The sequence below is a fragment of the Balaenoptera borealis genome (assembly GCF_965194805.1).
Source record: "Balaenoptera borealis genome assembly, chromosome: 19".
Taxonomy (NCBI): domain Eukaryota; kingdom Metazoa; phylum Chordata; class Mammalia; order Artiodactyla; family Balaenopteridae; genus Balaenoptera; species Balaenoptera borealis.
This window is the reverse complement of record NC_138878.1, coordinates 181402-204892: the sequence shown is the minus strand read 5'-3', so window position 1 is coordinate 204892 and position 23491 is coordinate 181402. Positions and strand designations below refer to the sequence as shown.

Sequence of the window (23491 nt, the reverse complement as noted above, 5' to 3'; positions counted from 1 at the left end):
AGGGGAAGCCCGCTCAGGGGCTACTGAGTCTCACCTGAACCTCCCAGAAGGGCTCTGATTGGCCCAGTGCCATCCAGTATTGACACCACTATTGGATGGCCTTTGGGGCCACCTACCTCATTGGCTGTTTTGCCTTCAGGTCCGTCTGTCCCTTTCAGCCTGGGTGATGGGCCAGGGGCATCCAGACCTGGGCACACTCCCGGCCCTGGCCCTGCGCCCTCAGCCTGGCATGCGGGCTGCTCAGGGGCCAGGAGATGGCCTCACCCCCAGGGACAGGGCTGCCAAAGCAAATACAGGATGCCCAGTGACACTGGAATTTCAGACGAAGAACAAATAACATTCCACTTGGGGACATGTTTATACTAAGCAATTATTCCTCAGTTACAAAATCTGGTAATCTGAGACTGGGGTCCCCGCAGCCCCACAGCTGGGCCTGTTCTGGGGGCAGGCAGCCCTGAGCTCTTCATCCACTAGGTCACATGTCCCGGCAAACTTGTGAGGCAGATGCTTCAGAGGAAGAGGCCGAGGCCTGGAGACAGGCAAAGCTGCCCAAGACCCCGGCCTCCAGCAGCAGGGACACAACTTGAACGGAGGATGCTGGAGCCGATCATCATGGTTCCCACCACCCCTGGGGGACAACGACAGCTTGAGAAGGGGGGCAGTGAGTGTGGAATGGAGATGACCGTCATCTCTGCCCCTCTCCACGTGGCAGGGCACTTCCCCTCTCTAGGGCACCTTCCCCAGCTGCAAAGAACACGTCCGCTCATATTTTAGGAGTTGGAACTCCATATAGATCCAATTGAAAGAAAAGACGTAGGCTCTTAAAATTCTTTGAAAACGACTTGCTTAGATAATAATAAATGAGTGGGTACACATACGAGTGCAATAAAGCTCAGCATGTCAAGGCCACCAGATGCAGGGGCTGCTGCCAGCACAAGGGTGGGGTGTGGCGTGTGCGGTCCTCCCCAAGAGAGGATGGGCCAGGGCACCAGGGGTTTGGAGGAAGGATGGAGCCAAGCAAAACTGAAGGGAATCAAGTCACCGTGGGCTGGGTGTGACGACATCCACCTCAGACCAGGACTTGGAAGCTGACTAGGGTCCCATTTCCTTGGGAACTACAGAGTTCAAGTATTAATAGACGTGGGACATTGGTGTGGATGCTTCCGTATGTTTTTCTGTCTTCTTCTCTGAGGGTTTTAGAGGAGGACTGTATTCTCATCCAGCAGGAACCGTTTATAAGGTCAGCTGAGAGTCTCCCCGGGATTCCTCCACTTTCCAGCGCCTGTCATACACCTAACATTCCTTCCAGCAGCCCTGGGGAATACAACGGCATGATTGTCAGAGGAAAACTAGAGAACAAAGATGAACATGGTTGTGCTAACGCTGGAATCGAGCCAGCATGTCCCAGATCAGTGGCTGCCTGGGGATAGAGGTGGGGACAGGGAGGGGGGATGGCAAGGGGGCAGGAGGAAGCCTTTGAGGAGGAGGATGGACAGGCTTACCATCTTAATGATCGTCATAGTTTCTCAGGTGCATGCAATTGTCAAAACTGATCAGATGGTGCACTTAAACATGAAGCTTGCCGTATGTCAATCACACCTCCATAAAGCTGTTAAGAAAAAAGAAACTTCCAACAGCTGTCATCTCACCGCAAATCAAAGGCAGTGTGTTTACAGGGACCCGCAGCCCCTCGCCTCTCCCGTTCCCCTCCTCGCCCTTCGCCGTTCACCAGACTCCGGCCGCAGGAGGCTGCTCTCTGTTCCGCTGGCACACAGCCTCTTCTGGCGCCTGGGGGCCTTCGCAGGTGCAGCTCCTGAGCTCTCTGTCCCAGCTGTCCTGCGGTTCTCTCCTTCTTACCCTCTTGGTCTGGAGCATGATATCCTCCTCCCAGACCTTGTTTGCCACCTTGTCATCCTGTTTATTTTCTTACTGTGCTTCACATCTCTTACTGATTTGCACCTTTGCTTATTGTCTGTCTGGCTCCTTGAGGTCTGGGGCCGTGTCTGTCTTCTCCCCGCTCTGTCACAGGGGGAGTGGGCCCCTTGCCAGGTGGAACATTCTTCCTCTGAGGGCCAGTCTCACTCAGGACTAGCCCTTCCTCAGTCCCTGTAAGTAAGCACCCACGTGTCTAGGTACTGTTCTAGGCCCCAGAGAGTGAAGAAAGCAAACAAAACCCTTGCCTACAGCCTTTATTTAGTGTCTGGTGCGGGAGGGGGGTGGGGACAGACAAAAATCAAGTGAAAATGTACAAGACAGGACATCAGACAGTGACACGAGTTATGGAGAGAAACCCAGCAGGGGCCCCTGGAGAGCAGTAATTATACTGGTTCCCACAGACACAGACTTCTCCAACACTCGCCCCCATCTCCACTGAGCAGCCCCTAGTCTCACTGTGCCTCAGTTTCATCCTCTGTGAAATGGGGTAGAATTGCAGTGCTTCCCTCCCTCACCAGTTGTGAACATGGGTGGAAGGAAGCACGACCATCTGCTGCTTGCACAGTGATTCCCTCTTCCTTTTTTCTCCCTCAACCACTGGGGTTTCAAAGAAAATTAGGGGACTTCCCTGGTGGCGCAGTGGTTAAGAATCCACCTGCCAATGCAGGGGACACGGATTCGAGCCCTGGTTCGGGAGGATCCCACATGCCGCGGAGCAACTAAGCCCATGTGCCACAACTACTGAGCCTGCGCTCTAGAGCCCGCGAGCCACAACTACTGAGCCCACGTGCCACAACTACTGGAGGCCGCACGCCTAGAGCCCGTGCTCCACAACAAGAGAAGCCACCACAATGAGAAGCCCGTGCACCGCAACGAAGAGTAGCCCCCGCTCACCACAATTAGAGAAAAGACCGCGCACAGCAACGAAGACCCAACGCAGCCAAAAATAAATAAATTAAAAAAAAAAAAGAAAATTAAATACCAACGTTTAAAAGAGTGGTTTCGACTTAAACCAGGACTTTTGTGATTATGGAAAATCTAGGCAATGCTGTCCCCTGCCTATACCATTGTCGATGGAAAATCAATCAGTCGATCTAAGGAAGAAATGGAAAATTTTATTCGAGCCAAATTTGAGGATTACAACCCAGGAAAACCATCTCAGTAAAGCTCCAAGGACTGTTCTGCCATTAGAAGTCAAGTCACAGTTATACAGGTTTTTTAAGACAGAGGGCTGGACATCAAATGACATATTATTGACAGTTTAAACAATCTAGATCTAAGCTCATCCTGGCCCCTTACAAGATCAGGAAGGAACCTTATCTTTTTCTAAAAATAGATTTTAAAATGTTTATTTATTTATTTTGGCTGTGCCGGGTCTTTGCTGTGGCATGCGGAATCTTAGTTGAGGCATGTGGGATCTAGTTCCCTGACCAGGGATGGAACGGGAGCCCCTTGCATTGGGAGCGCAGAGTCTTACCCACTGGTCTACCACGGAAATCCCGGAACCCTATCTTCTAAGCAGCTGTCCTGGATGCCAGGAGAATGTCGCTCTTTGTGGTTGAGCAGGCATTTCTGCCGATGGGGAGGTTTGATCGATGCATAAATGCAGATACAGCTGCACAGCGGGGGGAGAGGAGGCCAAAGGGCAGAGAAAATTTTTATGTTTAAAATTTTCTTGTCTTGCCATAAAACATGAATTTTATTTCACGCCAGCTTGAAGAGCTGAGATGAAGTGTCACCCATTTCCTGGAGAGGGAGGTGGAGGCCTCCGGGCCGGGGGCGGGACGCGCAGACGCCGCCTGTGCTGTGAGCCTCCGGGCCGCAGGAGGCAGCAGCGGGCGGGGCGGATACAGTGTATCGAGGGCGGCGGTGGATACGATGTAACGAGGCCGGCGGGGCGCACACAATGTAGCGAGGGCTGCGGCGGTCAGGTGAGCGGCGGAGCGGGCGCGGGCGGGGGTCTGGGTGGAGGAGACGGGGACGCTCGGGCCGCCGCGCCCCGGAGCTCGCAGAGCCCCCTCTCCCGACGCGGACCCCGGGGCGCAGGGCGCCAGGGACCCGCCCGAGGCCCCGGCCCGGGCGCAGAGCAGGATTCAGACCCGCGGGTCCTCACCAGGGCGCAGAGGGGTTTGGAGACTCAGCCACCCCCACCCACTCGAGCAGGGTTCAGCGGGGAAGGCCGCCCCCCCCCCCCCGGCAGATGACACTGTCACTGCTTCCAGCTGCCGACACTCGCTGTCTGCAGGATCCGTGAGGCCCGAGGGGTCGCCGTGGCTGTGCCGCCCTGCGCTGGGGCTGCACCACTCGGAGCCTCAGTTTCCTCATCTATGAAACGGGCGGGCGTGGTGGAAGAGACCTGCCCTTGTGCGGAGCCAGTTGGCGAGGGTCCCCAGAGTGTATGTTGTTGTTGTGGGTGAAGGTGGAGGAGGCCCGTTTGGGGGCGGCGTCTCCCGGACGCGGGGGCGGCTGCTGCTAAGCTTCAGCCGCAAACAGGCCTTCAAGGGACAGTAAATGCCCCTGCGCGGTCCTGGCGGGCCTCCTTCCCGGTGTGAGCAGTTAGGATGCTCCTTCGGCCCTGCCCCCTCCGGGGAGAAGTCCAGGGGCCTCTGGTGGCAGCCGGGGTGATAGCAGGACCTCTTGGTGGCCGTGCCTCCCGGAGAACAGGAGAGGCTGGTTGGGGCACATCTGAGCTTCAGCCCCTGTTCCTCGGGGCCCTGAGAGGTCTTGGCCTTTGTTCTGAGCTTTCCTTTGATTGCAAAGCCGTGGAGTCCGCAGCCCCCGTGAGAGGAGGTCTCTGGAGGAGGGTCGACAGTGGAGTAGCGGGTTTCCTGCGTGCCTCTCAGTGCCCACCTTCCTGCGTGCTCCTCTCTGAGGCCAAGCCTGAATTCCGGGTGCAGAGCTCTCTGGGGGGTGAACCTGGTGGGGTGGTGAGGGTTGCTGTCGCTTCCCTCAAAGTCAGCTGCCGCGCACTACATCTGCCAGGCCCCTGTGTTGGGACATCATCTGTCTGCCCTCGGCAGCTCCCCTCCCGCACCCCCAAATACGATTCTCCAACTTGGCCGGAGAGAAACGGGGGCTGAGAGAAGTCAGGTGACCCCACTCATTCACTCACCTGCAGCCTCTCTGCCAGGCCTGAGACTGGCACTGCCCATGAAGGGGTTAATGAGAGATGCTTTTTCCAGGAGAGCCTGTAGCCCAAGGAGGGCTGCTGGGAAGAGTGGAGGTGTTCCTGCCTTTGAGCTCCTCCGGGCATATTTTATTTTATTTATTTATTTTTCTAGGTAGGGCCTGAGAACCTGTGCTTTTTATTTATTTATTTATTTAAATTGAAGTATAGTTGATTTACAACATTCTGTTAGTTTCTGGTGTACAGCAAAGTGATTCAGTTAAATACGTAGATATAGATAGATATAGTCTTCATATTCTTGCCGATTATGGTTTATTACAGGATGTGGAATATAGTTCCCTGTGCTATACAGTAGGACCTTGTTGTTTATCCATCCTATATATAATAGTTTGCATCTGCTGACCCCAAACGCCGGATCCAACCCCCCACCCCCTCCCCCTTGGCAACCACAAGTCTGTTCTCTATGTCTGTGAGTCTGTTTCTGTTTCGTAGATAAGTTCATTTGTGTCATATTTTAGATTCCACATATAAGCGATATCATATGGTATTTGTCTTTCTCTTTCTGACTTATTTCACTGAGTATGATAATCTCTAGGTCCATCCATGTTGCTACAAATGGCATTATTTCATTCTTTTTTTTTTTTTTTGGGATTTAAAAGTGATTTATTTCCAGTTCTTACTGATTTCATTTCTCACATACACTCTTTAAGAAACAAAGGACAAAGTAGGAAATTAAAGTACATTACTAAAGACACAGCAGTGTTTGCAACACACACCCATGTCATCACATCCTCTTGTTAAGTGCTGTGTGTTTCCCATGCTCAGGCCTCACCGGACAAATTCCGTTTGAGTCTAAAAAAGTAAAATATCACCCTGTGGTCCAATAGATGGGTGAAAAAAAAAAAAAAAAACTTTCGCAATTCCCTGGGGACAGGCCAGGGTTCTATACTGGTTGAGCCCCAGCATCCAGGCTGCACAGGTAAAGAGAGAAAAGGTGGGGTTGGGTGGGATGCCAGAAACCAGAGAGGTGAGGTGAAGGGATTACAGGAAATACCTCCTGAGGGAGGGAGTCTCCACTTTCAGACTCTTTTTTTTTTTTTTATTGGAGTAAAATTGCTTTACAGTGTTGTGCTAGTTTCTCCTGTACAATGACGTGAATCAGCTATATGTATACCTATATCCCCTCGCTCTCGGACCTCCCTTCCACCTCCCCCCGCATCCCACCCATCTAGGTCGTCACAGAGCACCGAGCTGAGCTCCCTGTGCTATACAGCAGGTTCCCACTGGCTAGCTATTCTACACATGGCAGTGTATGTATGTCAAACCTAATCTCCCAATTCATCCTACCATTCTCTTCCCCTCCCCGTGTCCACACATCCATTCTGTATGTCTGCATCTCTATTCCTGCCCTACAAATAGGTTCATCTGTACCATTTTTCTAGATTCCACATATATGCATTAATATACGATATTTGTTTTTTTCTCTTTCTGGCTTACTTCACTCTGTATGACAGACTCTAGGTCCATCCACATCTCTACAAATGACCCAATTTCATTCCTTTTTATGGCTGAGTAATATTCCATTATATATATGTACCACATCTTCTTTATCCATTCGTCTGTCAGTGGATATTTAGGTTGTTTCCATGTGTTGGCTACTGTGCATAGTGCTGTTGTGAACATAGGGGTGCGTGTGTCTTTTTGAATTATGGTTTCCTCCAGATATATGCCCAGGAGTGGGATTGCAGGATCATATGGCAACTCTATTTCTAGTTTTCTGAGGAACCTCCATACTGTTCACCATAGTGCCTCTGGCCATCTTTTAAAACGCTGGGAGGTTTCTGGGGAGAGACCCCTGGGGGTGGCTCCTGACCCTCGCAGTCTCTTGGGGTAGGGCTGATCATCAAGTGACGTCAGGGACAGTTTGCTCTGCAGCGACTGTGGGTTACAGGCTTTACTGCCACGCACAAGTGCTTAATCCTCACCGCCCCCACCCCGCCCCAGGAGGCAGGCATGCTCCCTTATTTATGGGCAAGAAAATGCTCATCACTGGGAGAGGCAGCATTAAATCAGGCCTGGCTTATTCTTAATAGTAACAGTGATAATGATAAGTTGCAGCTGGTGTTTATTTCTGGCCAAGGTAGTCAGAACTTTGTATTGACTAATTTAATCTTTAACCCTACACAGTGGGTACTATTATTATCCCCACTTGAAACATGAGAACTCAAAAGCACAGAAAGCTTTAGGCATTTGCCCAAGGTCGCACAGCTGGAGCTGACAGAGCTGGGATTTGAATAGGGCCAGTTTGTCTGCTGACCACAAGGCTGTTAGGGTGATCAGTCAGGATCTGTTTTGGCTGCAAGAGACAGAACTCCTCCTCCCAGTAACAGTAGTTTAAACAGAAGTTTATTTCTGTCTCACCTGAATGAAGCCTGGGGGTGAGCAGCTCAGGGCTTCCTCACCACTCCGGAAGAAGGGCTTAGTGAATATGGATCTCACTTGTTAGTGACAACTGGATCTCCCCTGCGCTCTGGGGGCTTCCTAGGGCACTGTGGCCCTTGCCATCTGGGGCGGTGCTGGGCATCAGGGCCTGACCACCCTGTGTGAGCTGCCCAGAGACATCAGGTCATAAGGGAGACCGTGACTTGGGCCCATGGCATCTGTGTCCTGCCCTGTTTTGACCTAGGGGCAGCTAGTCAATGGGTGCCAGGTTCTACCAGGCTGGAACTTCCAACCCACATCCCACTGCAGAGACCAGAGAGGCAGGCGAGGTCCCAGGGGGTGTGTGAGAGTCCCTGCCCAGGTGCAGGGCAGCACTGGGTGGGGTGGGGTGGCCCTGGGCCACCCACTCTGGCTCAGTTCTCCTTTCATGGGCTGGAGGGCAGATAGGAGTCAGAGGATTGCCTTGTATAATAACAAATTATTTCAGACGGTAACCAGGTATAAGGAAAGCATAATCAACGACCATGCCCTTACTACAAAGCTTTAACAAACATCTGTCCAACTTCTGTGAACTCATTTGGCCCTGAAGCAGAGAGAGGCTAAGGGATGTGGACCCGCTAGTTAAGTGGGGGGACCTGGGAGGCAAACCCCACCAAAGTCCCTTCTTCTGTCTCAGGAGCATCAGCCCCGTGTGTTCGCGGCTTGCTGAGCTCTGGGCAGGGGAAAGCAGTGCCAGGCTGTGAACCAGACACTTCCTGCCTGTTTCCTTGGATCCCGAGGTGTGGGGCTGGGCATGGGCTCTGGCCACATGGGGCATCGGTGCAGCGCCAGCCTGGCCCACACGGTGACTACACAGCGTTCGTGGGCCCTCCCCATGGGGCATGGGGAGGTGGGCCCTGCCCAAGGCCACACTGCAGGTGGCAGAGCAGGCCTGAGCCCTGGTGTCAGCACTGACCCTTCTGCTGGGTGGGGGGGGGGGGCGGGGAGGGCGGGTTCTGGATGCTCTGACTGGAAAGGAGCACCTTGGGTCCAGGGCCAGAGGGAGGCACTGAGTCCCGGCAGGTGTGATCCTCGGGTCCAGGGCCAGAGGGAGGCACTGAGTCCCGGCAGGTGTGATCCTGGGAGCAGCACAGCCTTGGCCCCTCGGTGGACAGGGAGGGCACGGCCCTCCCAGGGCAGGCGAGGCAGGTGGGATCCACGGGGCCCGTGCTGGAGGTGTGACTGGGCGCGCCCCCCTGGCCCTCCTGCCCCATCAGCGGCTTGGACATCGCTGCTGTTTCTGCGGGGGCTCCAGCAGTGGGCGCCGGGGTGAGGGGGCTGAGCTGGTTTGGGGAGGGTCTGAAGGGGGAGGCCGTGGTGTGGGGGTGTTCGGCCCGGACCCTCCTGGGGAAGGGAGAGGGGCCAGGCCTCCCCTCCGAAGCCCCAGACACTCAGAAAGGCGGGGGGACCGCGGCGAGCCCGGGAGCTGGACGCCCACCTCTGCCCCGCCCGGCCCGCCCGCCCGCAGGTGGGGTGCTATGGAACATGACGAGAAGCTCGCCCGGTTCCGGCAGGTCCACCTCAATCCTTTCAACAAGCAGCTCGGGCCCTGGCAGCATGAGCAGGGGGCTGGCAAGGAGGCCCTGGAGGTCGCTTCTGAAGGTGGGTGCTGGGGGCTGCTGTGCGGGTGGTCTGACCCCGTCACACCGGCGCCCCCTCTACAGGGTTCCTCCCGTGGACACGCGGGGGCCCCCCTCTTCTCTGCAGCACAGCCCGCTTTCCCCTGCTGCATCCCCTGGGGAATGAACACTCCCCTGGGCAGGGATGTGTGCCCGTCTCGTCACTGCTGTGTCCCAGGGCCCAGCACACACCGGGTGCTCACTTGGAGAACGCGTGGGGCGTGAACTCAGCGCCAAGATCTGGAGGGTGAGAGGTCAGCAGGATGTGAGCCCCGAGACTGCGGATGGAGCCAACGGGGTGCCGGGGGCCCCGGGGGCGTGTGTGCAGAGGTGGCCGGTGTCCACACGGGGTTTCACGTGTTCTGGTGTGTAGCGCTCCAGCGGCCTTTCTCGAGCCCGTAGATGTACACATGAGGCATGGGCCTTAGAAATCGGCATGTTTCCATAATATTTCCTGTTTTTGCACGGCACTCTCCTGTCTGCACAAGGATACGGGTGCCTTCGCGAATGCAAACAGGGCCGATGCCAGGGCAGGGCCCTGCTTCCCTCGCCTCCCGTGGGCTCCACGGCCTCCTCCTGGGGGTGGCAGGCTGACTCGTCTCTCTGCCGCCCTCCCCAGAGGCCCTGCCCGAGCTGCCCCCGGGAGAGCCAGAGTTCCGCTGTCCTGAGCGCGTGATGGATCTAGGCCTGTCTGAGGACCACTTCGCCCGCCCTGTGGTAAGGTTCAGGGTCTGCGGGCGGGGAGGGGGACAAGGTGAGCCCCCAAAGCACGAGGAGACGGCCATGTCCATCTCAGCAGGGGTTCCTGGGCCTGGAATCTGAGGCCCATGTGACACCTGGCTCCCACCCCCAAAACGTGTTTGCAGGCCTGTGGGGGCGGGCTGGACCTGGGATTGGGAGCCTGGGCCGCTGTTCTCCTGAGCGCTGTTCCCTCCCCTCCGCACCCGGATCCTGTGAAGCAGATGTGAGAGTTAATTCCACCTGGGGTCCCAGGGAATGCTATAGTCACGCTGTAGGGCGAGGGAGAGGGCGGGAGAGGGGAGCCCCCTGCCCACCCCCGCTGCCCACTCAGCTAGGCAGGGCCACTCTTGTCTGTGCTGTATTTTGTTCCATGGAAACCTTGCTGTTTCTTGTTTTGTTTGTTTGTTTGTTTTTTAATAAAAGGGCTCTAATAATTTTTTTTTAAAGTTTGAAAGTCTTCCCGTTTTATGCAAACTATCTCCAACTTTTGAGAGAAACGTTATAGTAACATTCAAATATGATTTTTTAAAAATTCACCTGGAGACCCCAGTTCTCTTCTGCTATTCATTTTTGTTGTTCATGTGGCCTTTAAGCTTTACGCTTTGCTGGTACAGATACCTATTTCATTTATGTGTTTTGCGTCTTTATTATAACATTTCTGAGCCCCTCCTATGGGCCACACACTGGTTTCCCAGAGAGGTGGCACCTCCTCTTTGCCTGGAGGCTCAGTGTACTGGGGGGAGGAGCATGGCTTCTGAGGGCAGTGACACTCCTTTCCTGGGGCAAGATCAGCCCCAGCTCTGAGACCTGGCCCGTCTCCCTGCCCCTGAGTCTAGGGGCTTTGCTGGGCCCTGCCCCCGGTCCACCTGTGAGGTGCTGGGGCCAGGGGCGGGCGGGCGGGTGCCCGGGGTGTCTCTGAGCTTGGTGACCGAACCAGAGGCCACTTCCTCTCCTTGTTGACAGATGAGTGTCATTTCCCTGCTTTCATCCAAGAGGAAGTTCTGTAGAAGTAAGCGAAATAGCATAGCCAGAAAAGCAATTGGATTTCTAAAAGAGGGAAGTTGTGTTTTGAGAAACATCCTGGATTAGGCCTCCAGAGGCCCATGGGTGGACAGGTCCAGAGGGGCAGGTGGTGTCGGGGGGCTCCTGCCTCTGCCGCCCGGCTTCCCGGGTCCTGAGCAAGTCCTCGGCCACCTGGGCCACCTGGGCCAGCAGGGCCAGGGAGGTCTTCTCTGGGCGCACCTGCCTATGAGGCTGGGCCTGGCCAAAAAGGAGAGCACGCGGGGGGCATCTGTCATTGTCCCCAAACCCGCCACCTCCCACCTCCGCCCGAGCAGGGCCTGTTCCTGGCCTCCGACATCCAGCAGCTGCGGCAGGCCATCCAGGAGTGCAAGCAGGTGATCCTGGAGCTGCCGGAGCACTCGGAGAAGCAGAAGGACGCCGTGGTGAGGCTCATCCACCTCCGGCTGAAGCTCCAGGAGCTGAAGGTGGGTGCCGGCCGCCCCCCACCAGGCAGCTGGAGCTGGGCTGGGGCGCGCACGTCCGGAGGCCGGGCCGCCTCTGGGGCCGAGGGGCTGAGGTTCCACCCTCCGCACCTGACTGGCTGAAGCTACCCGGGCAGGCGGGAGGGAGAGATGGGCCCTCACCCCAGGCGCAGCCTGTTTCTCTGCTAGTGTGATGTGATCGCAGTCTCCTGGGTCATGTGTCCACCCACTGGGGCAAGTGGGTGAGTTAATCCCACCTTGAACCACATGACCCAGAGCAGGGGGTGCTTTGCCGAAGGTGACAACAGAAGGGCTCGTGGATCCTGGAAGCCAAACACCACAGGGGTCCATCATGTAGCCCTTGAGTCTGTGCCCTGTTTGGCTGGGGCCCCTCCGCATCCCTGCGCTGGTTCCTGAGTCCCTGGGAATATAGAAAGTGGAATGTTCATTAGAATATAGGTAAGGCTATGGCACGAGCTAAGACACCCCAAAATACAGTGGCTGAAAGGAATTGGTTGTGTAGTTTTACTCGTGTGGAAATGTTGTAGGTGGCCCAGGGCCCATCTGGCAGCTCTTGGTGTTGGAGACCCCAGGTCCTCCTTTTCTGGCGCTCTGCCACTCCCTGGCAAGTCCACGACAGCCCCCCACTGCCTCTGGGTCTGCACCCAACCGGCAAAAGCAATGTGGGAAGGGCAGCGAAGGCCCTTTCACTCCTGCTCACGTGCTCCGGGGGCAGCACCTAGGTACCAAGGTAGTCTGTAATCTGGGTGGTCCCGGCCTGACCAATCACTGTGTTCTATTGTAAGGGAAGGGCTGCGGCACTGGGGTAAATTTCACAACCTCTGCTACACGTGGTACCTGGGAGACGTCGTCAAGGGGCTCATGTGACGGGAAAAGAGCTGCCGCCTGGCTCACCTGTGACCCCTCCCTGGCCCCCTCCCCAGGACCCCAATGAGGATGAGCCCAACATCCGAGTCCTTCTTGAGCACCGCTTCTACAAGGAGAAGAGCAAGAGTGTGAAGCAAACCTGTGACAAGTGTCACACCGTCATCTGGGGGCTCATTCAGACCTGGTACACCTGCACAGGTGGGGCAAGACCAGACTGCTCCTTCTGGGCTGGCACTCCAGGCCCCAGGGGAGGGGGAATTCTCTGCTGTGTTTTCGGTATTTACTGAACCCTGCGGCGTGGGGGTGTGGGGGTGGGGGGGATGGGAGGTACAGCAAGGGATGAAAGACCCAGATACCTGCCTTCACCAGGCTCACATCCACTACCACGCGTGGCTATGCAAATTTCAATTAATTAAAGTAAATAGCTAGTTCCTCAGTTGTACCATGCACATTCCAAGTACGCAATAGCCACATGAGGCTGGTGGTCACCCGTTGGACAGTGCAGACAGGACGTTTCCATCACTGCAGAAAATTCCATTGGAGGTGCTGTTGTGGATGAAAAATCAAATAAGTAAATGAAATGGTATGTTAGACATACAGTGAAAAAGAATAAGGAAAGGGACTGGCCTGTGTTGGGGAGGGGGATGGGTGCTATGTTAGGGTGAAATGAAAAGGCATCATGTGACATTTAATAAAAATCTTGGAGGTTGGGGGCAAACCAGGAGTATATCTAGGAAGGAACATTTCTGCAGGGGAGCTGTCTGTGCAAAGGCCCTGTGGTCAGTGTGTGTCCACTGTCTTCGAGGAGGAGCAGAGAGCAGTGTGGCTGGAGCACTGTGTCTGGGAGGGGGCGTGGCAGAGGTGGGCTCAGAGGTGGCTAGAGCCTTTTGCGTAAGCGCACTGGGGCTACAGGTGAGTGCAGGACGTACTTAGGTTTTAACTCCGGCTGCTGAGCTGAGCGTGGCCTGAAGGAGGGAAAGGGATGGCCTGTGACCAGGGTGGGGCGTTCGCATGAGAAGGGGCCAAGTGCAGCCCTAGCGGAAGGACTGGGGTGACGTCTCAGTAGGTGGAAAGATGCAGGCATGGAAACCTGAGCTGGGAAGACCGGGGCGGGGCTGGTCAGGAAGAGCTGGATCCCACTTAGACAGCTTGGGTTTGAGCCCTTTAGGCACCCAGATGGGAACGGCAGGTAGGTCCCTGGCCCTTTGAGTATGGAGTTGGGGGGGAAAGGTCTGCATGTACCTTCAGGGCAAGACTTGGGTGGGGACTGAAGGGACCTCTGACATTTGGGAACCTGCAGTGGTGCCTGGAGAGGCTCTTGCGTTGGTCTGGGAATCGGAGTAGAGGCCCCTGGGGGTCCCAGCAGCTGAAGGTCAGCCTGGGCCGCAGGGTGCCCACCCTTCTAAGAGGCACGTTGTCGGGCCCCCAACCAGGGTGTTATTACCGCTGTCACAGCAAGTGTTTGAACCTCATCTCCAAGCCCTGCGTGCGGTCCAAAGTCAGCCACCAGGCCGAGTATGAGCTGAACATCTGCCCCGAGGCAGGGCTGGACAGCCAGGACTACCGCTGTGCTGAGTGCCGGGCGCCCATCTCTCTGCGTGAGTGCCGCGGGGAGAGCAGGGCACAGGGCCGAGGGGACCGGCCTGGGCCAGGAGCCCTGCCAACAGCTGTATGAGACGCTTGGGTGCGTGCAATGGCTAAGGGTAGCGTGACTCCGGTGGAGCGAGTCCTGCTCCTTTCCTGGGGAAGCGACAAGGGGCTGCTACGGGTGCCTTTTCACTTCGCACCCGGGCAGAGTGAGGTTGCAACGTGGGTCCCCTAGGAGTCCCTGCAGGGCTGGGCTGCCCTCAGCCTCCCACGTGTGGCCCCACTGTCACAGGAAACCCCCCTCGATGGGGAAATCCCGCAACAGTCACTCACAGGCTGTGTACCAGGCCTTCTTCCTAGAAATCTACTGCCTCTGGCAGTCGCCTGGCGGGAGTCCTACTATTGTCCCATTTTACTGGTGAGAAACAGGGAAGCAGGGTGGCCTAGAAGACGATGAGTCGGGTGTGGAGGGTGGAACCCTTGGCCCCGCTGGTTCTCGTCCTGTGTGCCGTGGGCGCAGCTGGGGGAGGGACCTCGCAGGTCTCCCAGACTTTGTAACGCTCTCCCTCTCCACAGGGGGTGTGCCCAGCGAGGCCCGGCAGTGCGACTACACCGGCCAGTACTACTGCAGCCACTGCCACTGGAACGACCTGGCTGTCATCCCAGCGCGGGTGGTGCACAACTGGGACTTCGAGCCGCGCAAGGTGGGCGGGGAGCGCAGCGAGGTGGAGCGAGGGGCACGGCCCTGGGGTACAGCCCTCGCCGGCTGGGGATTGGGTGGGGAGGGGGCGTGGCCTGGGGGAGAGGCGGGGCTCAGGGTGGGGGCTTGGGGGCGGGGCGCCGGAGGTGCCGCCTTCCCGCCCCCGGCAGGTGTCCCGCGGCAGCATGCGCTACCTGGCGCTGATGGTGTCGAGGCCCGTGCTCCGGCTCCGGGAGATCAACCCTCTGCTGTTCAACTACGTGGAGGAGCTGGTGGAGATCCGGGTGAGGCTGGGGAGGGGGCGGGCGTGGGGCGACTCTGCTCCCCCCGGGGTGTGGTGGAGCGAAGAGATGCCGCCTGCTTAGCTGGGCCCCGCCCCTGTCCTTTAAGTTAAAGTCGCTAAAGCAACTGTCCAGCCGCAATATGAAATACAACGCAAGGATCAGAGGCAATTTGAATTTTTCTAGTAGCCACATTAGAAAGTAAGAAGCAGGTGCAGTTCATTTCAGTGATGTAGTTTATCTAACCCAACCTATCGGTGTACATTATGGAGATACACTGCACTGTTTCTCTTTCATGCACTAGTTTGCGTCCCAGTGTGTATTCTCCACTTAACCACGTCTGTGTGCTCAGGTGCTGGACGCGGCTGGGGGCCACTCTCTTTGCCACTCAGCAGGAGGCCGGGGTGGGGCACGGGCAGGTGAGGGTGCCTCAGGCTGGTGCTGAGAGGGGTGGGGCTTGAAGGGGAGCGGGCTGAGGCACAGCAGGCTGAGCTGCCCAGATCCCGGACTGAGGAGGGGTTTGACTGGTCAGTCTCCATCGACGGAGGCAAGCTCAGATGCGCCCGAGGTGTGTGTGCACGTGTGCGGCTGGGCTCGGGGGAGAGACTGCGGACCAAGGAACCTCAGGATCCTGCCTGGCCGGGACGCTGTGGCTTGAACTTGAGCTTGGCTGGAGCGCTCAGATCTGGGGCTGCGCTGGGGGACGGGAAGGTACCTCCATTCCCTACTGACCCAGAGGGTAAGATGACATAACTTCCTACACAGCCAGAGCAGGGCCAGCCCCGCCCCCACAGACACACCAGGCGCAGCCCCTGCCCCCGCCAGGGATGCCCACCTGCCCCTCTTGTCCACAGAAGCTGCGCCAGGATATCTTGCTCATGAAGCCGTATTTCATCACCTGCAGGGAGGCCATGGCAGCACGCCTGCTCCTGCAGGTCAGCCCACCTGCCCCGGGGGGTGGGGGAAGGGGATCTGTCGGGGAGGGTGGGTGGGAAACAGACCAGGGCCGTGAGGGGATGACTTGACACCTTGTGTGTGTCGTGCTGCTAGCAGAAGGTCTCCACACTGTCCCTGGGAACACTAGGTCTGCCGTAAGCAAACAGGCATTGTACCCACAAAACGTTCTCTGATTCCGTCCACGTGGGAAGCGCTGAGAGGAGCGGGTCTCATCCTGCAGCCTTCGTGGGAGTCTCCATGGAGTGGACCAGGCACGGCCAGCCCAGGAAGGGTTGACCACAAAACACTTTTCAAGGCTCACCTGTTTATTTCTTCTACAAATACTCACTGGGTGCCTGCTGCAGGCAGACAGTGTCTGGGTCCTGGGGGGCAGGGAGCAGAGCAGTGCCCTTCGGGTTGGGCAGACAAGAAAAGCAGGAAGCAGCGCGTGTCGGGGGGTGGCGAGGTGTGTGGACAAGATAAAGTGGGGAAGGGGGCCCAGCTGCTGGCGAGCCGGGGTGTGGGCAGTGCGAGGGCCCTGGCCCGCCACCAGGGGTCACGGTGGCTGGGCCCGCAGCTCCAGGACCGGCAGCACTTTGTGGAGAACGACGAGATGTACTCCGTGCAGGACCTGCTGGACGCACACACGGGCCGCCTGGGCTGCTCGCTGGCGGAGACCCACACGCTGTTTGCCAAGCACATCAAGCTGGACTGCGAGGTGGGCCCCCCCGCGGGCCAGGTGGGGAGGGCGGGAGGGGGGCTCTGGCGGACGTGCCTCCCACCCTGGGAGCGGGCACTGACCATCCCGCCTCGCCGCCAGCGGTGCCAGGCCAAGGGCTTTGTGTGTGAGCTCTGCAGAGAGGGTGACGTGCTCTTCCCCTTCGACAGCCACACGTCAGTGTGCGCGGACTGCTCCGCCGTCTTCCACAGGTCGGTGCTCGAGACCCCGACCCCCGACCCCAACGCCGCCCCCCGCCCCCCGCCGATAGACACGGGGAGAGGGAGGGAGGGAGACACTGGGGCTTGATCTTTGCCGCCTGGTTTCAGATCCCTTTGCCTTGATCCTGAGATGTAGACTTAGACCCTGATGGTGAGACTCAGCTGAAGTTCCGCTGGGAAGAAGCCCCCGTGGGCTGGGGAGGGGTGCGCAGCCCAGACCCCGTGGGTGCGCACGTATCCGGCTGGCTTCCCTCCTCCACCGGGACTGAGGTTTAGCTGAGGTCAGAGCTTCCTAAACTTCTTAGCTCTTGTGATTTTTTTTCAAACATTCCCTAGGCCACAAGAAATACCTAACATTTTTGTTTATTAAGTACTTAGGTTCAAACAACTTAAGCATTTATGTCCTAAAGACTTGCGGGTGTTTGGAAGAGTGATACACATAAATCGGAAGAAAGATATTTGAATTCGTTAAGCCCAGTTACCAATAGGCGTGCGCCTGCTGGGCCCACACAGCTTCTCACACTGGGCTCAGATGGGACCCCACCACCCCTGTTTCAGTCCACACTGGTTTTTCCTGGCACTTGATGTTCCTCAGAGCCACCGCCGACCTCACAGGTCTGCAGAGCTGGGATTGCGGTTGCAGTGACTATAGCAGAAGCTGTTGTTAAAACCGTGAGCTCCCTCGAGCTAGCAGTTTGCGTGGTGTCTGTCCTGTCAAATACTGCTACGCCCCCTTCAAACATTTAAACTGCCGTGGGGACCGTGTGCACCTCCACAGAGCCCTGAGTGGGGGCTCTGCATGGCGGTGGGGACAGGTCAGGGGTCACTGAGCTCTGAGCAGAACCCTCCCCGTCAGAGGGTGACAGGCAATAGGTGTGGAGCCGTTAGGAGGGGTCCGCACAGAGGGACAGGACAGCGGGCCTGGCAGGCACGCCTGGGTGCAGCCCTCTGCACTGACCCTTTGGGAGAAACTCCGCTTCAGTTTCCCCGTCCGTCTGGAGGGATACTGGGACCTGACTTAAGGAGCTTGTGAAGCCTCGGTGGTAGAAGTCTACATGCAGAGAGCTGTGCCCCTTCCCGGGCTGACCCTGTCTCCCCGCCCCCAGGGACTGCTACTACGACAATTCCACCACGTGCCCTAGGTGTGCCCGCCTCACCTTGCGGAAGCAGTCACTCTTCCAGGAGCCTGGTCCAGACGTGGACGCCTAGAGCTGCGGAACCCCTCGTGGGCCTGTCTGGGGCCCGCCCTGCCGGTCGTTGCCAGAGTCAAGGTGTTTCTTGTGCTCTGGAGACCCTAGGCTACAGCCCCCGGACCTCTCCCCAGCACCTCGGGGACGATGGTAAGCGCTGGGGGATGACTGGCCTCGTGGGGCACCACAAGGACCATCATCCCCTAGCGCTTACTGGGACTTGGGGCAGCCATGCCTGGCTGTTTTCCGGCTGCTGTGTGGGCCAGGATGTGCACCCCCTCCCCGAACTGCAGAGCTGTAAGGGGAGGGGAGTGGGGGAGGGATTCTTCTCATCTCCCCTTGGCCAAGAGCCCCCCACACCCTTGGGACCAAGGCTGCTGGGCCTGGGCCACCCTGGAAATCCTGGAGGGCTTCCGGGGAGTGGCCGACAAGACTGAGGAGACCAGCTGCACACACTCAGCCTTGGCCTGGGTTTTATCTGCGGTGGATGCTTTGGGTTCTACGTGGAGGCTCCCTCCCCCGGCCCCTTGTCTCTCTGGGGACCTCTGGTTGTCCCTGGCTGGGGCTGTTCATAACTATCTCCCAAGGGCCCTGCCCCTGCCTCCCCCCAGGGTTCTCTCTCTGGGTCCTCCTCTGGAGGGCCAGTCCAAGGGTTACTGGCTTTTTCTACACGGCGTGGAAGGAAGGGGCCATCTAGCTGTCACCTCTGGGGGGACCGGCCACCGCCCCTGCCTTGGCCCAGCCCAGCTTACGCTGGTGCTCCAAGCTGGGGGGCTGGGGGTCCCGCCCAAAGAGGCTGCCCTGCTTCCGGGTATGGAGCAGGGACTGTGCCCCCGGGGGAGGTCAGGGTTAGGTGAGAGGGCTGGTGACAGTAGGCCCGGGACCCAGTGTGCCGAGGAGCTGCATCCTGCCACCACGGTGCCTGCCTGTAGAGGCCTCGGAGACCCCGACCGGGGGCCTTCCGTTTGGGGGCCTGAGGTCAGGCACCAGAAATCTTTGCTCCAGCAGAGGGAGCCCGGGATGCAGGACTGACCCCCAGCTATCCAGTGGGGGAGCTGCGTTTGCAGGGACCCTTGGGAGACCCTGCCGTCCAGGGGAAGGCCTGTGGGAAGAGGACGTCTCAGGACACGGCTGCGCAGTTCTTCCTGCCTTCCTCCCCGCCCTGAACTGTGCTCGACTATTGACGCACAGGCGGTGGGCGGTGGGCAGGGGATACAGCCAGCTGGGCGTCCATCACCTTTGACTGGCAAGCCCGAGCAGAGGCTCGGCCAGCAGAAAGGCCAGCTTACCTAGCTGTTGGGCCGACGCGGGCGGTGGGTAAAGACAGCGCCACCCCCTCCTCACCCCTCTGCACCCCAGGGAAGCCCTGTCCGGTGGCTTTAGGCGACCCCCTCCGTCTGTGCTGAGCACAGTGGGAGGCTGGCCCCCATCGGGACCCCTTTCTTCTCGGGGTTGAGTGGGGGTTAAAGGCTAAATGCCCTCCTGCTACACCCCAGATCTGCACACGTCTCACCGCAGCGTCGCATTTCTGTCATAGGGATGTTGGCTATCCCCGAATTCACCGTGTAATCAGCACATCATTCCAGCTACAATGACTGTGTCCACAGGAAACGTTAGTGGACTGCCATTTGTTGGGCAAAGTTGGCTTTGTTTTTTTTTAAACTACCCCCATTACCTCTGTCCCATCTCCCCCTTCTGGATGACAAATTCTTTAAACAGAATCATGTGTGGGTCTTTCTGAGTCCACCTCATGGTAGCAAGAACCCACCAAGGAACCAGTTAGCATGGGCAGGCCCTCCCAGGAGAGCTACGTAATGGGCTGCAGCCCCTGTCTCACTAAATCTGTGTTCTCCAGACCGTGGTGTGTGTGCTGAACTGGGGACAGGGCAGGGTTTGCTTGACATACGAATCAAACACAGGTTTAGTCACAGCCCACAGCCCTCCCCATCCAACGGGGTCGACTGTAATCTGGGCATCGTGCCTAGGCCTCAGTGTGCTGACCCCTCTAAGAGGCACTAAAACACATCCCTGGCGGGGCTGTTTGGGTGCCAGGAGGCACCGGGCACAGCCTGGCACACGGAGAATGCTCAGTGGGTAGAAGCTCCGTCTTCTCGGCACAACCCTCCCGCTGGGAAGACTGTCTCGTTAACGCACCGTAAGTAGCGCACGTCCCAGGTGTAGCTCCTGGGAGCCTCTCGCGTCTTCACAAGCTGGACCCACTGACAGGGCCCTTGGACTTCAGGAGAGCCCTACACCCCCTCCCAAATTACATTCAAAGCTCTGTGTATGTACATTTCTCTAGAGATATGAGCCCTGGTTTTGACCAGGATCTCAAAGAAAACATCAGGAATGTGCTTGAGAAGGTGCCTTTATCCAGCTGCATCCAGACAGGCTGGGAGACAGCAGCCCTATGGCCGAGGAGACCTGAGAGCTCGATGGGGGCACAGGCAGAGGGTGGGGGAAAGGCGTGTGAGGGGGTCCGTGGGCCTGGTGCTGGCACCCCCAGCTTCAAACAGCTAAGGCTGCACGTGGGCATCAGAGGACGCGGCCTCCAACCACCCCCTTCAGGTATGAAAGAGTACTTTCTTTTAACCTTTTAATTTTGACAAATTTAGGTTTACAGAAGTGTTGCAGAAACACTCCCAGGTGCCCATCTCCTGGATTCCATAAATGTTAACATCTTGCCCCATTTGCTTCATCCTTTCTCCACACTCTTGTGAACCATCTGGCAGTTAAGTTGCCCCTTTGCCTCTAAGTAACTCGTGTGTTACTCCCAAACAAGGACGTTGCCTTACACGGCTGCAGTGCGGTCATAACATCAGGAGCTGACATTGATTTGGGACCATAAAACCTACAACAAACCGTATTCACATTTTGCCATTCAGTTGCCATGTCGTTTTACCCTTTAATCTGGAAGGGTTCATGACACTGACATTGAAAAGCACAGGCTAGGGACGTCCCTGGTGGCGCAGTGGTTAAGGGTCTGCCTGCCAATGCAGGGGACATGGGTTTGAGCCCTGGTTCGGGAAGCTCCCACATGCCACGGAGCAACGAAGCCCGTGCGCCACAACTACTGAGCCTGTGCTCTAGAGCCCGTGAGCCACAAGTACTGAGCCTGCGAGCCACAACTGCTGCTACTGTGGCAGCAGAACAACTGAAGCCTGTGTGCGTAGAGCCCCTGCTCTGCAACAAGAGAAGCCACCGCAATGAGAAGCCCGCGCACGGCAAGGAAGAGGAGCCCCCGCTCGCCACTAGAAAAAGCCCGCGTGCAGTGACAAAGACCCAACGCAGCCAAATAAATTAATTAAAAAAAAAAAAAAGAAAAGCACTGGCTAATTATTCTGAAGACTTTCCTCCAGTGTGGGTTTTTCTGATTGGATTTGGGCTTTGCACTTTTGGTGGGATTTTCACAGAAGTGATGCTGTGTCTGTAGTGGGTCATCTGTCCTACTCCTGGAGATGCTTTGGTCCCCCTGTCTCCTGTGTCCTTTTGACACGTTCCTGGCATTCTTTAGGCACTTGCTTCCTTTCCAGTATAGCAAGGTGTTCCAGGCTTATTCTGTAATTTCCCCAGTCCCAGCCCTGGAACCAGTCATGTTTCTGAGGAGCCCCAAAACCTTCTGGTGGAGCATGGCACTCAGGAAACAAGATGTGGTCGTTGGTTACGCTCATGGCTGGGGTAGGAAATAGTACCCCATGTCCATTTCCTTATTGGTCTATAAACATATTAAAAACCATGAGTTTACACTGATACTTCCAATTTCAAAACAACACAAGAGTCATTCTTTCCCTTTTTCATATTTGCAATTCCCTTGCTTGACAGTGAGAAACCCGGCTCCGTTATCCATAGTATACTTATTTGCTCCATCCTAGAGTACACACAGACCGCCTTCGGCATTGCTCACCTATGCTGGTGAAAAACAAGGCTACTAACAAGCGTTTAATATTTGTTTAGATTCTTTTTTGTCTCTAGTCTGAGGGCATATAGTCAAAATAAGGTGTTTAAAATTTACTTGGGTGTTTCTCCCCCTTCGTTGTGGATATGCAATTCATGCGCAATATGGTTCCGTTCATATACTCCACTGTTTTATTTCCCTACCCTTGTTTACTTTTGTTTGTGCAATATATTAACATGGTTCCCCAACCAGAACTTCCCAAAAGGTACAAAAGTTACATCTCCCCCCGACCCCCATAACCAATCTCTTTAGTCTCCGATTTCTCCTTCCTGTGTTTCTTTTCGTACAGGATACGTGTGTATTTTATTTCCCTTTCTTTCTTCCACAAAAGGTAGCACACTCTACTCTTGCATGTTGTTTTTTTCAATTAATAATATATCCTGGAAACCACTCCGCATCAGCTGAGTTCTTCCTTATTCTACTATTATGATAGCTATCATCATTTACAACTGTCTTACATTCCACCGTGTGGAAGCGCCATTTTATATTTGACTATTTCACTTGAGACTCTTCAGGCTGTTCTGTAGCTTTTGCAGTTACAAACAAGGCTGCAACAAATAATCCGTGCACATATATTTTCTTTTGTTGTCAGTATATTTTTAGGGTATAATCCTGAAAGTGGGATGGCTAAATCAAAAGAAATGTATTTTTTATTAGTGTTCAATGCCCCTCGGTAAGGGATGTGCAAACCTGCACTCTCACCAGCAGCGAATGAGGGTGCCAGTAACGCCACAGCCACACCAAGAGAATGTGCAGTCACACTTTTTGATTACTGCCCATCTGAATGATGAGAAATGGTATCTGTGTAGCTTTCATTTGCGTTTCTCGAGTGAGGTCAAGCTTATGTTTCAAGATCCAATTTACTCATTTATGAATTCTATCTTTTGCCCACTTTTCTATTGGATTTTTGGTATTCTCAATCTTTAACAGTCCTTCACATATCAGGGATATTAGCCCATTATCTGTGAGAAATTTTCTTCCAGTGTGTCATTTGCCTTTGACCTTGTTTGTAGTGTTTTATCCTCATAGAAAAGTTTCGTTTTGTTACCTTTTCATATGGTTAAACTGATTAATCTTAAATCTCCTCTGGATTTTGAGTCCTAGAAAATCTTCCCCAACACCCATGTCAAAGACATTCATCCATGTGTTTTGTAGTACTTGTATGGTTTCAATTTTTACATTTAGATCCCTCATCGGTTTGTTTATTCTTGTGTATGCTGTGAGTTATGAATTAACTATCTTTTGCCAAATTTTAACCAGCTGTCCTGCACTATTTAAAAAAAAAAAAAGCCTACCTGTATCTATTTCTGGACTTTCTATTGTATTCTACAAGTCTGAATTACCTCCCTGATTCAATCACAGAGGTTTTATAGTGTGTTTTAATGTCTACCAGGGCTAGTCTCCTCGTAGTTTGTTTTAAATAACTTTTCCTGGATCTTCTTTCATTCAATCTTCTTAAAGCACATATTTAAGTAAAATTTTAATGCCAAAATTGATGCTCTTAAGTGTCAAAATGAAAATACCAGAAGCAGGGTTTCCAGGGATGTTAAACACCTGAAAGCAGAGGCTTGGCTGGGCCTCACCCAGGAGGTCACCCTGTTGCATCTGGTCACGCACCCTGAGGTCGC

At 55.6% G+C, this 23491-nt stretch overlaps 1 protein-coding gene across 16 annotated transcripts; it reads left to right on the top strand.

The window, feature by feature from the left end:
• Window positions 1-3749: 3749 nt before the first annotated feature.
• Window positions 3750-19762, top strand: DEF8 (differentially expressed in FDCP 8 homolog). Of its 16 annotated transcripts, none has more exons than XM_082370254.1 (13): window positions 3750-3866; window positions 9012-9145; window positions 9341-9416; window positions 9782-9879; window positions 11241-11390; window positions 12332-12473; window positions 13709-13873; window positions 14439-14566; window positions 14733-14846; window positions 15698-15778; window positions 16357-16497; window positions 16600-16709; window positions 17825-19762. In XM_082370254.1, exons 2-13 carry the CDS (start codon window positions 9029-9031, stop codon window positions 17925-17927), a joined length of 1425 nt encoding a protein of 474 aa, XP_082226380.1. In that variant the 5' UTR covers window positions 3750-3866; window positions 9012-9028; the 3' UTR covers window positions 17928-19762. The 16 variants fall into 16 exon arrangements, 15 of the variants coding, with proteins under 15 accessions (XP_082226380.1, XP_082226372.1, XP_082226370.1 ...); XR_014238108.1 differs by lacking the exon at window positions 9341-9416 and having other exon boundaries at window positions 3772-3866; window positions 9058-9145; window positions 17825-18058; window positions 19446-19762; XM_082370255.1 differs by lacking the exon at window positions 3750-3866 and adding an exon at window positions 8600-8692.
• Window positions 19763-23491: the final 3729 nt, after the last annotated feature.